The following is a 15,864-nucleotide window of genomic DNA, read 5'->3' as shown; positions in this document are numbered from 1 at the left end:
AAAAAGAAATCCCTCGATACGGACCGAAGTCCGCATCTCGGAAAAAAAGGAACCAGCAAGAAGAAAAAACCAACAGAGAATCTTTTCAAAAAGTCACTTAAAAATTCCTTAACTGGGGTAGACCAGAAAAACTACGACCAATTAAAATTAAAGAGGCGGAGAGTTTGAAATTTAAAGTAAAGGGATTGGCTAGTTAGCCCCCCTAAAATTAAAAGAGGAAAAAGAAAGGCGTGAATAGAGGGGTTGGTTGACTTTCCCCACAGGAAGTGCGATGACCGCAACGACCATGAGAAAGGTCACCAAGAAAGTTAAAAAGATTGCTAAAATAAAAAAAAGGAATAACGTTTAAAGAAAAATTAAAGCATAGGTAAAATTAGATATTAATTTGTCACTTTACATTAAGTGTAAATGTGACAGTCTGTATGGCCTCTGCCTTCTGCCGAATATCAATCACTGTTCTCTGTCCTCTTTGTTCCATGTTGTCGCGTGAGATCTTGTTGGGGGAATAAAAAAAAAATTATGGTGGAATATTTTTATTGTTTTGCCCAACCCCAAATCCCTCGATTGCTTCTTTTTCATTATTCTAATGTTGTCATTTGTGTAGTAGCATTAACCAAATGAGCCTTTCTCGAACAATTATTTTTTTGTTTGTGTTTAAAAGTGAGTTCCTCTTATAGAATCGATTGAGTTGTAGCAGCATTCAACATTTGTAATTGTCGGTGTAGTATTCACCGATCGCTACAAATGTTAAATGCCACTAAAAATTTTGTAATTTGTAATTATTGCTAAAAAGTAGCATTCACAACTGAGCATTTCCAGTACGATTAATTTTCATGAAAGGAATTTCAAAAAAATTGAAAAACGAATTCATCTTTTCGAATTGATGCAGTTATAAATTGTAGTAGCTTTAACCAAATGATCCTTTCTCGAACAATTATTTTTTGTTTGTGTTTAAAAGTGAGTTCCTCTTATAGAATCGATTGAGTTGTAGCACCATTTTACATTTGTAATTGTCGGTGTAGTATTCACCAATAATTCCAAACGTCAAATGCTACTAAAGAATTTTGTGATTATCGGTGAAAAGTAGCAAATGAGTTTTACCAGTACGATTGCTTTTCATTGTATTTAAAAACGAATTCATCTTTTCGAATTGATGTAGTTGTAAATTGTAGTAACATTAACTTTCTACAATTTTTGATATACAAATATTAACCAAGTGAATCTAGTTGAATTGAAAACCTCCAATATGATTGTTTTTGTTTGTATCTCAAAGTGAGTTGCTCTTTGTCTTTATTGTAGTAGCATTAGCCAATTGCAATATCTGATGCGGTAATATCACTAAGAATTTCTATTACGATTCTTTTATGGTGTGTCGTAACATTATCTAAGTGATCTTAGGTTTTCTTTAGGATCTGAGGTTTTCTTTAAAAAATTTCAAATATTTTGAAAATTGTATTCGTTTTTTTTGTGTGAAGTTTTTACAGATTTTTGTCGAGATTTCTTAGTAATTTTGAAACGTTAACTTTGTTTTAAAAATGTTTGCTCAACCCTAGCCCGATCTCCTTGTTCTGAATAACTGGTTATTGTTGTGAGAACTTTAATTCCTGTAGACAACGAACTATGAAGAATTATGTTTTTAATTATTAAAAATTAAAATAATATTTAAGAATTTTTATCGTTTACGAATAAGAAGTAAAAAAAAACTTTTATATGTTTGTATGCAAACCTCTCTATGCATTATTTATTTACTTTTATGTGTGAGAAGAAATCATGCAATTGAAATCTTGACTTCTTTCCGATGAGCTAAGTTGCTCAAATCTTGGTAGGAGCTTTTTGATACAGTACAAATTTTAACCATTTCCTACTTGCTACAAGATAAATTTAGCTACAAGATTAGTTAATTTTAAATTAAAATTTTCAGCTACTTTGCTAGATTGCTCAAGACTGAAGCTTTGCGCCCGATGACAATACGAATGAAATTTATTTCTTTAATGTCAGAAGTAAAATTTATCTCTATTTTTTTATAACCAATTACAATTTGGTGTTAGCAAATGAATAACTAAAAAAAGGAAAAAATTAAAACAATTTTAAATCATGCTTTGTAAATTGAATTTTTAAAAAAAAAACAAATTTTATTTTATTACATCTAAAACGGAAAACATAGAGCACATTATTTTTGAAATAAACTTCTATTATCACCAAACATTCCCTTACGTCTTTCAAATGTGAGAAGCCCTTCGTGTTCCGTTTTAGATGTAATAGAAATCCAAATATTTTGGAAGTCTATTTAAAAAACATTTTTTTTTAAATGTTTATTTTATTTAGAAAAATCAAAATGCAAATTTTGTAATTTGTACTTTTCATTAGTTATTCAAAGTACAAGAATAATTTATTACACTCCCAAGAAAATAAAGGGTTTTAAAAGTATCTCAAAGAAATAATAAAAAATTATTCGTTAAAAGCTCACTAGCAACGGAATGTTTTATTTATAGTTTTGTAAGAAATAGTAAATATTGATAGTTTAATGTTTAAAAGGATGAAACTCTTGTATTGTAAATGTACGACTACAAAATTCAATTCTAATTCACTGGTATATAAGACATGTTAATTCGATATGTTGGGTTCTTTTTCATAGATCAAAGTTGACATTGTCGATAACTACTATCCCCCCATTGGTGAGATGTGAATACGCCTACCTTGACAGTAACGCCCACTTCGATTTGAAAACTCCTACCTCAATTGATTTTCCTCCTTAAACAGTTGACTTGCTACTTGTGACTGTGACATTATCCACCTTCTCTCGCTGTTGCTACTCAGTCTCGATCTCACACAATGTTGGCTTGTATACACTCGATTGCTAATGGCAACACTGGAGCAACCACGACCGTGATCTTAATACAGCTCTCACGATAAGCAAAAGCACGGTGATCTTAATACAGCTCACCCAGTTTCTCACAAAACAGCAATGATACAACTAGTGATATCCGTTCATCGAATTTTATCACCGCTATAATTCTGGAGGGAGAATAGTGTAGTGTACCACCCACTACAAAAATACAATACCAATTCACTAGTACGTAAGGCACAGTAACTCGATTCTATGTTGGAGTACCTTTTCATAGATGAAGGTTGACATTGTCGATAACTATTATCCCCACAAACTCTTTAAATTAAACGAAATTGTATCTGAGAGGATGTTTTAGTAAAGACAAGAGTGGATAAATTTAATTAGAATGCTTGAGGCGAAGAAACAATTCCGGAATTGTACAATAGCTGGAACTAGTTCTTGGTTTCTTTTAGGTTTTTGCTTTTATAAATAAAGTCAATAGCTCAAAAATAACTGTTTTATAGTATTACTTTTCAACCTGATTTATTTTATTCATTCTGTGAACAATTGATGCAGGCAGTAGATAACAGTTAAAGATAAACTACCATTCATTTCAGTGAAAATTTGTATTTAAAAGTATCTGCTTAACTTTACAATAAATCCTTAAAATTACTTCAAAGCGCTTTTACCCAAGCAAAGTTTTAAAAAAACACCACAGTTTTGAGTAACTTAACTCGAAGCTATGCTTTAACTTTAAACTACATTTATCATTTTGCTGTAAAAAATAGCCTAAACTTGAAAAAGAAATCGAATCACCTACATGCCTACCATCGCCGTCACGCAAAGCTGTACGAAATCTTCGGAACTTTTTGCTCAGAAAAATAAGTTGTTTTTCAAATTCGAATTTAAAATGCTATCTAAGGCTTATTTTTAAAAGCACTGTCACTTCATTTTGTTTTAAAATCGTCGTTGAACAGCCGACCCAATTTTTGGGTTTACGACTACTAATATTTAACTCCGTAGCCTTGTAATTTTGAACCCAATCCAGAAAACAAGGGAAAACTTGGATCCAGTATTTGGATGACTTTTTGATGGCTGTCACTGATAAATGTATTTTTCACAAAACTTCAGTGTTTAAGTGTAATAAGTACCAAATATACTAATATAGGTATAAACTATCATATTCATGTATTTGATGATTATTAAGATTGCCCCAATACTAAACAGTTTTAAAACTGATATTTTGAAAATAAGTTTCTTTCGGCCCTTCAAAAGGATATGTACCGGAGAAAATTACTTGATACTGTAATAGCATGCCAAGGGATGCTAAATATATTTTTATCTTTATTCTAATGGGATAAACTGCACAAGACGGGTTTTACTTAATTCAATAACGTAAAGCCACCATAAACTTCAACAAATATTATTAAATAAGCATTTTTAATTGGTTTTGATTATATTAATTGAAAAACTCAGTGGAAGAATCAAGTAGGTGACATTTGCAGAACAAAAAAAAAATGTTTCCTCTGAACTATTTCACTACCAATTTATTAGTAATTATATTTATTAATAATTTTTTGTTTTAATTTATTTAACACTACCTAATTTGAAATAAAAAACATGCAAGCATACTAAAGACTAATGCGATTACTTACGTTAAGATTTAAGTGAAAGCAAAAACATTTCTGCTGCATTAAACATAATCTTATTGAGGCAACCACTTTTTGTTATTTTCTTTGATTCATTAATTCCTCAAAAAATTTCACTTACCTGGTTCTTCCATCAAGCTCTTTAATTGTGTCGGTATATCGGTTCGTAGTGTTTCTCAATACTGATTTATTGATATTTTACTTTGTATTATTTTTGTGCGAAGAATGGGAATTCAGATAATAGATATTTTAAAATAGCAATGTTTAAATAATCTATTCCACGAAATTGCATTATTTTTCATACAAAGCGAGATATTCAACTGTTATCAAAATGTAAAAAGAAAACACATTCTGAAATTTCTCTTTCAGGCATCAAACCAAGATAACAGACGCGCTTTATTCAGATTTTCAACAGAAGCATTTGGTTTATTCAGCGAAAGCGTATCTAGAATTGTTATCATGATAGATCTCATCTAGCGAGGCCTTTATTTTCAATAGTAGAGAGGAAAGCTCTCTCTCTCCCGTTTCATCCAATCAATTTAATGCATCCTACGGGATTTAGTAGGATTGGCGATTAATTTAAGAGCAGACGATATTAAATCCCTCCTTTTTGGTCTTAATGTAAAGAGTGTTGTGGTGGATTTTATCACCTTTTATATGAATCTAAAAAAGATAGCACTCGAATGGAGGTAAGATAGAAGAGTAAGAAACGGTATCACTTTCTTTGTGAATTGATTGTGATTTAGTATTAAAAAGAAGTGATTGTGAGAAATTCAACTTACAATAACTTCTTTTTGTATTAGTTAAAATAAAACTGCCATTCCAATTGATGCAAAATGTTTGTTCTCCTTGTGTGAAGGGAATATACAACTCCAAAATATTATTTATATTTGAGTATTCGACAGTTGGTATAGTGAAGAACAACGTTATAAAAGTCATAGAATTGTTTTTTTCTTCAATGGACGTCCTTACACAAGTTAAAATTTGTGATGGTTTCCCATTGATGGACCAACATAATTCTGATGGTAACCATCAATAATTCCATAATGAACCATTATATTTTCTGCTGGTAACCACCATATGTAACCATAACCCAAGTGTAGGAATTCGGACTGATTTATGATGGTCCAACATAAGAATAGCAACTTGTTTCATGCAACGGTCAATAGAAACGGTCATGAGCCACCATCTATGTAGGAATTGGGTCTGATTTATGATGGGCAAATATAAAGAAAAATCCAAATATTTTTGATGGATCCTGCTGAACTAACAAGAATTCCCATTAAACCATCATGTATGAATTACTGGTTCATGAGAATCAAACTTCTCTTGATGGTTAACCATCATAGTATCAAAGTAGCATTTTCCATCATGTAATGATGGAAGTTTGTTGGCATATCAAAAACCATGAACGCATTCTCCAAACATGAAATAGCAATTTGCTTTGATGGTGAGTTCATGTTAAACCATCACGAATTTCCATCATGGTATCTTAGAAATCAAATGTTTTAACTAACGTGAACATCCCTCATCCCGATGTACGAATTCAAACTGATTTATGATGGTCAAACATAAGAATACCAACTAGTTCTGATGGTTTGTTTATGTTGATTCATCACGAATTTCCATTTTAGTATCTTAGAAATCAAATGTTGGAACGCTCATGAACCACCATCATCTCAATGTAGAAATTCGAAATTATTTAAGGTAGTCCAAGATAAAATAAAAAAAATGTTGATGGTTTGCTCCTGAGAACCAACAAGAATTCCCCTTAAACCATCATGGAAATGTATAGTTGGAATCACCATGAACCATCACGGATTATCATGGATTGTTGGTCCATGAGAGTCAAACTTTTCTTGATGGTAAACCATCATAGTATTAAAGTAGCATGTTTCATCATGGAAGTTTGTTGGCATATCAAAAACCATGAACGTATAATGGAAAATGTTGGATGACGGTGGCCATCAAGTGATGTTTTACCATCATGAATTGCACTGAAACCAACATAAACCATCAAAACTTTTTGATGGGACCATCAAGAATTTTGACTCGAAAATAGATAAAAAAAAAGATTCTGCAAATTTTAAGTGGCCATTTCATGCTCGTTAGCACAACAACATCTTATATTATATTCTAACACAAGATTTTATCAGCGTATGCTGGGTCTTCCTTAACGATCATCTTTAAAATATATTTCTTTAGAATCCTTCTCAAAATTAAAGCCAAGAAAGCATGAAAGCTAAGGGCACTTTTTCATTTCACCACGCGATACCGACAAAATCGGACGACAAATGTGTGAACGACAATGTCGTTGCCGGTTCGTTCAAGCAATTGTTTTTTTACTTGTCCGATATCGTTCGTCCCAGAAGTAGAAATTCTTGTTCATTCAATGTTTTGAGCTTGAGTGAGCAGTTGCTTGTGTTCTGTTGTGATTTTTTTTCTGCAAACTTTAAATATGCCGGATGATAATCGTCGTTACAAACTTCTTACTTTATTTTAGAAGAAAAAAGTTAGCAGTGCAGAAACGTTTTTTGGTGGACGAAATGGTACTTGCGTATTAACGCCACTGCAGCTACAGATTTGGCCGTTTTTAAGTGCCGCCAATCTACACCTAAAATTTTTGCGACAAATCATGAAATAGAACACTTTATTTAAAATCTAAAAATTTAAAACACTTTATTTAAAATCAAAGTAGTCAATCGGATTTCGGTGGAAAATGGGCCGATATAGAGCTAGCTAAGGTAGGGTAGCTAGCGAAAAGAATCAAAAGTACTTTGGAAGCATAACTAATCATTACTGAAGTAGACAGAGCTAAGAACATAAAAGCATGTATAACTGCCAGTTTAAACAGGAGTTGAAAGATTATATTTATAAACACCTTCATGTTTATTCAAGTAGTCAAACTAGTTTTGGCATTTCTCATTCTACATTTTCAACAAATTTTAGTAGCTTTCTTTTTGTTTCTATATGGCAATATATAAAAAATATAAAAATCAATTCCTACTTAGGTCAACAAAGAAAAATCAATTCCTACTTAGGTCAACAAAGAAAAATTTTGTTTTTGTTACTTTTTATTAAATAATTTCCCCTATAAAACTAAAATTAATTAATAAAATTTAATGAATGAGTTAATATTTGAACAAACTGTATTGACATCAAGTGTCATCCACTACAAGTTTTAAAAAAAATGTATTTGAACACTTGAGTGGATGAACAAAAAATATTTTATTAATGTTTGAAAATTTGAACAAGATAATAGGGAGAGTGTGAAGTTAATAGTTAGGAATTGAGTACTGATTTCTTATTTCTGGCCAAAAATATACGAGAGGCACACATTTTACTTTAAAAGATATTTTTCATGCTGTACAGTGTTGTTTCGTGAATTTTTGTTCCAAAAAAAAATTTTTTTTTAATCAAACAATTTTAAAAATTCTATTTACAAAATAAAAATGAAAAACTAATTTAGAAAAAAATTTATAATTTATTTTTTAAAAAAAACAAAAGACTAGCTCTGCTTGTTTTGTTCTATTCCTTTCCCCCCAAAATCAAAGCAATAAAAGAAGTGAGAGTAGAGCAATTGAATCAAAATCACCCTCTCCTTTATAAAACAATATAAAACTCAACAGCTTCGGACAAGAAGATCGAGTTATAATTGTAATCATCCCTCCTTTTCTTCCTAATTCTTGTGCCAGACAGCTCCATTATGCAAATGAGCAGGGCGATACTTACGCCCTCTTCTGGCCACCGCCCTCCTTACCCAAACCATCATTCTCCCGTCGCTCGCGGAGAATCTCATCCGCTGGGCGCCAAGCTCCCAAACGATATTCCTGCAATTCCGAAATAACTTTCCTTTGAAACATGCAGACGATTATTTCTTGGAAGCTATAAACAACTCAAATATCCTCCGAATAATCTTGGAATTATTCCTCACGGCTTTATTAAGTGTATTCCTCTTATCTAGGAATTTAATTCGTATTTGAATTTGACCACCTCGTTGACCAAAATGCCCCTTGGAGCTATAGGTGCAATGAAAGGAACGATGGTTGTTGCGAGCCAAGATAGGAATGGCCCGGAGTAAGTTTATTAGTTTGTTCTAATAAGTCAATCAATATATATTATTTGCGTGAAAAATGTTTAGATAATTATCTATATATTCGAATCAGTTTTTTGTTGGATCATTTTATTTTTGAGAGAAAATATGTATTTGATCATAATTTTTTTTTCTTATTTTGTTTTAAATGAAAATTTGATTTCGGATTTTAAAAAAATTAAAACACAGAAAGAGAAAATTGACGTGAATTTTATTAAATTTTAATTTTATTACAATTTTCCAGCTCTAGTCTGAAGTTTTTTAGTTTGGAATCATTTTAGAGATTCAAAACCATTTTCTTTTAAAATACTCAGACGATTATATTTCAGAGGCTAAAAGCAACTCAACTCAAATGTCCTCAGGATGATTCCATTTTTTTCCCCCTCACCTATCGTGAAATGTATTTTTAGTGCTCAAACTATAGTTTCATTTTAGAAAATAGTTAAAAACATTATTAAATTTATTAAAAAATAAAATATCTAAATTTTTACAACTATTTTTAGTATAATTTTTAATAAGGTCAAAACTCTTTTTCTATTGGCATGACAGCTCTTTGTGGGCCATAGCCTTCCCCAGAACCTTCCTCCATTCTGCTCTTCTCTTTGCGATTGTTCTCCAGTTAGTCATTCACCACACCGTCAAGCCATCTGATCTTAGGCCTAACTCTAGTTCTTATTGGCTTGTAATTGAAGATCTTAGACGTCAAGGAAGAAGGGCTTATTCGGTAGATGTGACCCACAAGCTTTAAGCGATTGTATTTGTTGATATCAGCTTCTTTGAAAATAGCCTATATATTTCAAAATTGTGTTCTTGTCTCCATAAGCCATCGACATTTATAGCACCGCAAGTTTTTCTTCCAAAAACAGCAAGCAGGTCTGCTTTGATTGAGTTAAAGACCATATTTCGGATATTTTTAAATAGAATTATGTTTGTTCGTCTTTTAATTTATATTGACTTAAGAAATGTTCTTAAGCGGTGAAAGCATCGATTGGCCGCTATAATGCGTCCCTTTATTTTTGTGCTTATATCGTTTAAGTCATCAATATTTGGACCAAGATAAGTGAAATCGTCAACAAGTTCGAATTTAGAATTTAAAAATTTATAATTTGCAGGTGTTTTTAATAATTGGAATGTATTTGGTCGTGTCTTCGTTGACAACTAGATGCATCTTTTCTGAAGAATTCTTAAGAGTGGTAACTGCTTCCAACAATGTCCTTGCGATTATTACCAAATCATAAGTAAGGATTTTAGTAAATATTGTGCCTCGAGTATTAACATCGGAATCACCCGTTCCAGCGCCAAGTTGAAAAGAAAACAGGTCAAAGCGTCGCACTGTTTCATACCATTTACAATTTCAAAAAAAGCTCTGAGTATTAAATCACGATTAACACTATCTTCGGCTGATTTAAAATCAATAAAAAGATAATGCAACTCTATTCCATACTCTCTGGATTTTTCGAGAATTTGACTCAAGTTGAATATCTGCTTACATGTAGATTTACCCTTTCTAACACCACATTCTCCTACTATGTCTTCAATTAGTCTATTGAAGATGATAATCGAGAAAATTTTATAGGTGTGATTAAGCAAACTAATACCTCTATAATTACAAGAGTTTGCCAGATCTCTTTTCTTATGTATTGGACATACAATACCTCGGTACCAGTCTGAGGGTAACTTTTCATTATTCCAAGTGTGTAAAATGAAATTATGCGTGCATTCCAACCATTTTTTTCCTCCGTACACTGTAAAAAACTCGGTAAATCTTTAACCAGCTTTTGGTGAAAAAAGTTTCCCATTTTCTCACAGTTTAGTTACATGAAAGATCATTTTATTTCAACTATTCCTTAAATTGTGAAGTATGAGCGAGAAATATTTCCTGGAGCAACTAACTGCACCAAAATTTGGTCAAAGACACAAAGCTTTCAGGGTGACTGTAAATTGAACTATATTTGTTGACGACGCCATGCTTTCCTTACAACTCGGTCTCGCGGGACGAATAATGCATGCTGTTTGAAGCACCAACGTATCTAAGTAGTTTTATTTGCATTCATCAAAGTTCGTTTCTTTTATTTTGCCCTTTTAAGTTCGGTTGGTGGTATAAAATGGTTAGATGTACGTCATAAAATAACATACTTAATGCAAATAGTTTTGTTGCGGTAAATAGCAAACCTTTGTCGGCATTTGTGCTCTTTAAAAATATCTAATAATGGTGCAACCATCTTCTGCTTTTCTAAAAGAAAGAATGATAATAGATGTTTTGTTTCTTCAAAACACATACTTTTAGTACAACCTTCTGTTGATATTTGGAGCTAGTGAACATATCAAAATATGGTGAAAATTGAGCTCCATTTTATGTAGCCAGAAAATGAATGCCAATTTCTGGTGCAACGTGGCTCGCAATTTTTAACAGTGTACTTCGTGATTTCCACGGGGATTCGATCAAGGCCGGGAGACTCATTTAGTTTTAAGGACTTGAGAGCTGATTCCACCTCTTCCAAAGTAGGGGGAGGGCACCTGGGTATCTGTATGAAAATGATGCGAATCCCGATGTAAAAAGGATGAATTCAGCAATTTACTAAGATACTCCAAGCTATATTTATTGGCTATATCGAGAGGATAGCTAAGGATTTCGCTATTTTACAAAAAGTAGCTACTGGATTTTTAATCCTTTCGACTGTTGTTAATAATAAGCTTATGGAAAGCTCGGATTTAATTGCTTCCTAAGGTCGAACAATAGTTTATGAAATTTCATTTTGATATCTATTCTTTTCCTTGAAATGAAACGAATTTTTTTTTGGACTGATAACGTATAAACGTAAAAGCAATATCGAATTAAAATAAACTAAAAAGAAAACTAAATTAATTCAAGTGGTGCCTTTTCAGTTCGATCATTAATTGCTCGAATATCCAGTTAAGAATTGTTTTATGGGTGGGAGAAACAGTTTAACGCTAATATCTTTTCCATTAAACAATGTAAAAAATATTATATTTCTCTTATCAAAAAAAAGAATAAAAAATTCAAATTCTATTCGTTGGTTACTCAGTTAAAAAACGATTTTTGAAAAAAAACTATTTTTAACATTTTTACCTTTTGAAAAATTAAAAATTTTACAGAATGTTTTAGATGCTAATTTTGTCAAAAAAAATATCTGTTAATATAAAATGTTTTCCTGCCTTTAATTAATCAAAATATTGCTTATAATCTATCAAAGTATTTTTGAATGTTAACATTTTATAAATGAGGAAACAGTTTATAAAGTAAAAATATTTAGAATTATTCAGTTTTTTTTTAAAATTATTTTTGAATTTTAAATTTTTTTTTACTGATATGGGACAAAATACTTTGAAGAAATACTATAAATAGTTTTAAATAATTACATTGGGTTAGATTTCTTATTAAAATTTCAATCTATAGTAAAGTGTTCTAGTGACTGAAAATTTGTTTACTCTTCAAACTACGCTCACTTTCGAAACTAGAGAATTCGGTCATGTACACTTAAATTCTTTTAATTCAAGCAAAATAAATTTTTGCCGCTCTCCGGAGTAGTTCTTAGAAAAACGCAATTAATTCTTTTCATTAAATGTCATTAATTAATTTTATTATTTTTTAAAACCCGCATTTTCGAATGTTTTTGTACTTAAGAAATCAAAACTTTTTATTACAAACAACGTACTTGCCAACATATCTGCCAACTCTTTTTGTAAAAATTTATTCTAGTCGTCACTCTGCTTACGTTTAAATGTGTTATTTTTTATTCATTCAAACTTGTTTTCCACCCTACCATACATAAATAATTTAAAAGTTCATGCGCAATGCAGCTTAATACCAGTTTTTTTACGGTGAGGCACTTAAAATGTTGGCAGAAATACCAAAAATTCTGAAATCTTTAGTTTTTATAAGTCTATCACTCTATAGAATATTTTTCAAAAAGTTTAGTAGTTGGCAGGCCTGAACATATTTAAATTTTCTCACCATGTATGTCGGCAAAATTACAAAACTTTAGAAATATTAAGAATTTTAAAAAAAATTATCGGTATTAAAATAATTATTTGATATTAAAGTTTAGAAAAGAATATTTAAGAAGTACTAGTATAATTTATAATATAACAAACTAAATAATAGTTCGAATTAAAAAGAAATATAAATATATTTTAAGTGTTTCGCACAAAAATTTTAAAAAAGAATTTTTTTCAAACTGAAAAAATAATCTTAAATAATTTTTAGAAAGGGTTTGATTGCTTGAAAAATTTATTTTAGAAAATTAATTTTTTAAAACTTTTCTTTTTTACCCCTTTCTATGCATAAATTTGTTTTCGTCGTACATGAGCTAATAGTAATAATTTAAAAACAACCTACGTTTAAAAATCTAGGTAAGTTTAAAAATTCACCTAAGCTTAATTCTGTCTCTAGATTTAATATAGATTTCCAGATATTAAAAGGAGAAGAATGAATTTTTCATTCATTGTGTTTCTTGTTAAGACCAGAGCAGAAAAATAAATTCTACTTTACTTTGCATTGCATCAAACTATTTAGGAACTCTCAATGAAATTTCTAGTTGAGCAAATAGCATAATTAGGTACATATATTTACAGATTCCAAAAATATTTATTAGTTTTATTAAATATTTTAGTGTATTTAATTGCTCGCTACATAATCTTTAAAAATTAATACATTAAATATTAATATATTAAATGCTTAATGTTAATATAACATATGAATATATTCACTAAGGGGGTAAGCCCCGTGCTCGCTGCCGCTCACCAACACCGATGCTTGTTTCGCTATAATTGTTGTTTCTTGGCAGAAAACAATTTTTCTACTAAAGTTAAAATTATTCTCTCAATATATATGTACTAAAACATAATATATGTACTATTCACTCAATATATATGCACTACTAGTTTGTACCTCCACTTCCCACTTAAATATTATTATCTGTTAGTATTATAAATATTTGGATCTATAGCTGATCAGAAGTAATTTTTCTAAATAATCATTTTTTAAAATAGAATTTATATTGTTATAACATTATAATGTTCAAACAAATTTGATAAGTTCACAATCGTAATTTAATACTTTCGCTTTTCATACGGGTGGATATATTAAATACTATTTCTGCTTGCATCTCATTGTGTATGAAACTGATCGTTAAGTTCTGAATCATTTAACAGATCTATTTAACTGTAATTTATAACAGTATATTATTGTTCTTTGTGCAAAAATATAATTGTTAAACGATTTAAAAGATTAAACAACCTTTCTGAATAACTTTATCTTAAAATATAGTGCAGAATTACATAATAATAATAGTAATAAACTATTCTCTTAGTTTTAAACTCAGGAATTAAAAGAGGGGTAAATAGCAATACAGGAAAATAACTTTTAACTTGGGATACAAAAATATTTATTGAAAAACGATACCTTTAAACTTCTAGTAATTTTATGCTGATGACAACCAAAACAATATTTCAACGAATGATCAAAAACTGAAGTCTACCACTTGATTTTCCGGGCAATAAAATTACACGGACAACTGCAATTTTTATATATAGTGAGATATTTTAAATATTGAACTCGATTTCTACTTCTCATATGCTCCAGCATAAAAAGTAAGAGTTCAAATATCCTATTCTAAAGTATATAGATATAAAAAAGTTTAGTATAATTAAATTCTGATTCTGTATGTCCCATTGATGATACGTCCCTTACAAAAATAAAGCATAAGTTTTATATGATTTCAGAACTATTTTGGTTAAATTAGCATAAAATTAAAATTTTATTGTAGTAAATAAAACATTTGTTACGTTAGAGAGATATTTTGATTTAATAAAAGGATAAATAATATATTATAAAAGCTTATTCCTAAAATGAAATTTTTCCATTTTTTTCTGTTTTAAAAACTTTTAAACATTTTTAATTCCCAGAAAAAGAAAATTTTTAAAACAGAAACACATAAGAAAAACATGATTTTTACTGCATGAATAAATATCGTTAATTTATTAAAGGGATTAATTATAAGTAAACTCTAAAGGAAAGAAAAGTTTAAATGCATTTCTTGTCAAACACATTATACTTAAAATAAATGAATTGTTTAGCACTAATATGCATTTAAATAAAATTTCCAGTTTATCAAGATAAAATTTGAAATAAGTTATTTGGATGATTAATTTATGATAATAATACATTCACAATTAGCTATTCAAATTAACAAAATTTTTATTTTATTTCAAATTCCAATAGTTATGCATCATTATCTGAACATCACAAACAAATGTAAAAAAACTTTTAATTTAACTTTTAATTTACTCTTCACACGAATTTACTTGTTTACAAATTCCCTTAAGAGGTCGCAAAGCAGGAATTTCCATTAATGTTATCAAATTAAAGTTATTTTAATAAAATTTTTAAAAATTTCTTGTGTTCATAAATTTACATTATATTCTTCAATTTATATTTTCATCTCGTATTCATCAATTATACTTTATTATTCGACAAAAATATTTGTAGACTAAACCAAATATTAAAAAGTTCATGCCGCTAAGAAAATATTAGTTCCGAAACTAAATCAATTATTTTCCTGCTGATTATTATTGAATTATTATTATTTTGTTTTATTGAGATAGTTTAATTTGAGTGAAAGTAATCTAATTTTATTCTCTATAAATGCATCTTTATTGCAATGCCTGTTTTATTTATTTTTTAATGCACACATTTCATAACACTTGAAATGTGTAAATTAAATAATCTAACAACATAAAGATTCAAAATGCCCTTCATTTGAAATGATATGGAATTAGTTGCTATTCATAAATTCAATTTTTTTTAAAAATTTTAAGCATTAAAGACAATGGAGATTCATTTTTAAACATTTTAAGTTCACTTTTTTCAATAATCAATTTTTCAATTTCTGAAAATGCAAATTAGTCAAAATATTTTGTCTGTAATAGTTAAAATGATTTGAAATTGTAGAAAGAATGGATTTAAATTGTACAAGAAAATTTATTTTTAAATAATCGAAATTGTTTTTTTTTAATATTCGAACTGGTTTTAAATAATAAAAGGCCAATAACAATTTTTAACGCAAATCTGAATTTTATATTTCTCTGTTAATATTCTATTTACACTAGGTTGATTATTCAATTAATATATTGAACTTTTAAAAATAAACCTATTCATAACTATCCTAAACAAAGAACAAAGCGAATAATTATAACATTCCAGTAGAAAATGCACTATTTTTTTTTTTTTTTTTTTTTTTTTTTTTTTTTTTTTTTTTTTTTTTTTTTTTTGT

General features: G+C 29.4%; 1 protein-coding gene across 2 annotated transcripts in view; it reads left to right on the top strand.

Annotated features, from left to right (window-relative positions):
• The window catches only part of LOC107442570 (vesicular glutamate transporter 1), a 202,369-nt gene that overhangs the window by 53,359 nt on the left and 133,146 nt on the right, over window positions 1-15,864 (top strand). Inside the window, exon 5 of one of the 2 annotated variants that reach the window (XM_016056165.3) lies at window positions 8,441-8,553. The exons of the other annotated variant lie outside the window; for it this stretch is intronic. Coding sequence (XP_015911651.1) covers window positions 8,483-8,553 — 71 coding nt within the window. The 5' untranslated portion in view covers window positions 8,441-8,482. The remainder of the gene's footprint in view (window positions 1-8,440; window positions 8,554-15,864) is intronic. 2 annotated transcript variants of the gene reach the window in all.

Source organism: Parasteatoda tepidariorum, chromosome 6 (genome assembly GCF_043381705.1).
Source record: "Parasteatoda tepidariorum isolate YZ-2023 chromosome 6, CAS_Ptep_4.0, whole genome shotgun sequence".
Taxonomy (NCBI): Eukaryota; Metazoa; Arthropoda; class Arachnida; order Araneae; family Theridiidae; genus Parasteatoda; species Parasteatoda tepidariorum.
This window is presented reverse-complemented; position numbering and strand designations above follow the sequence as displayed.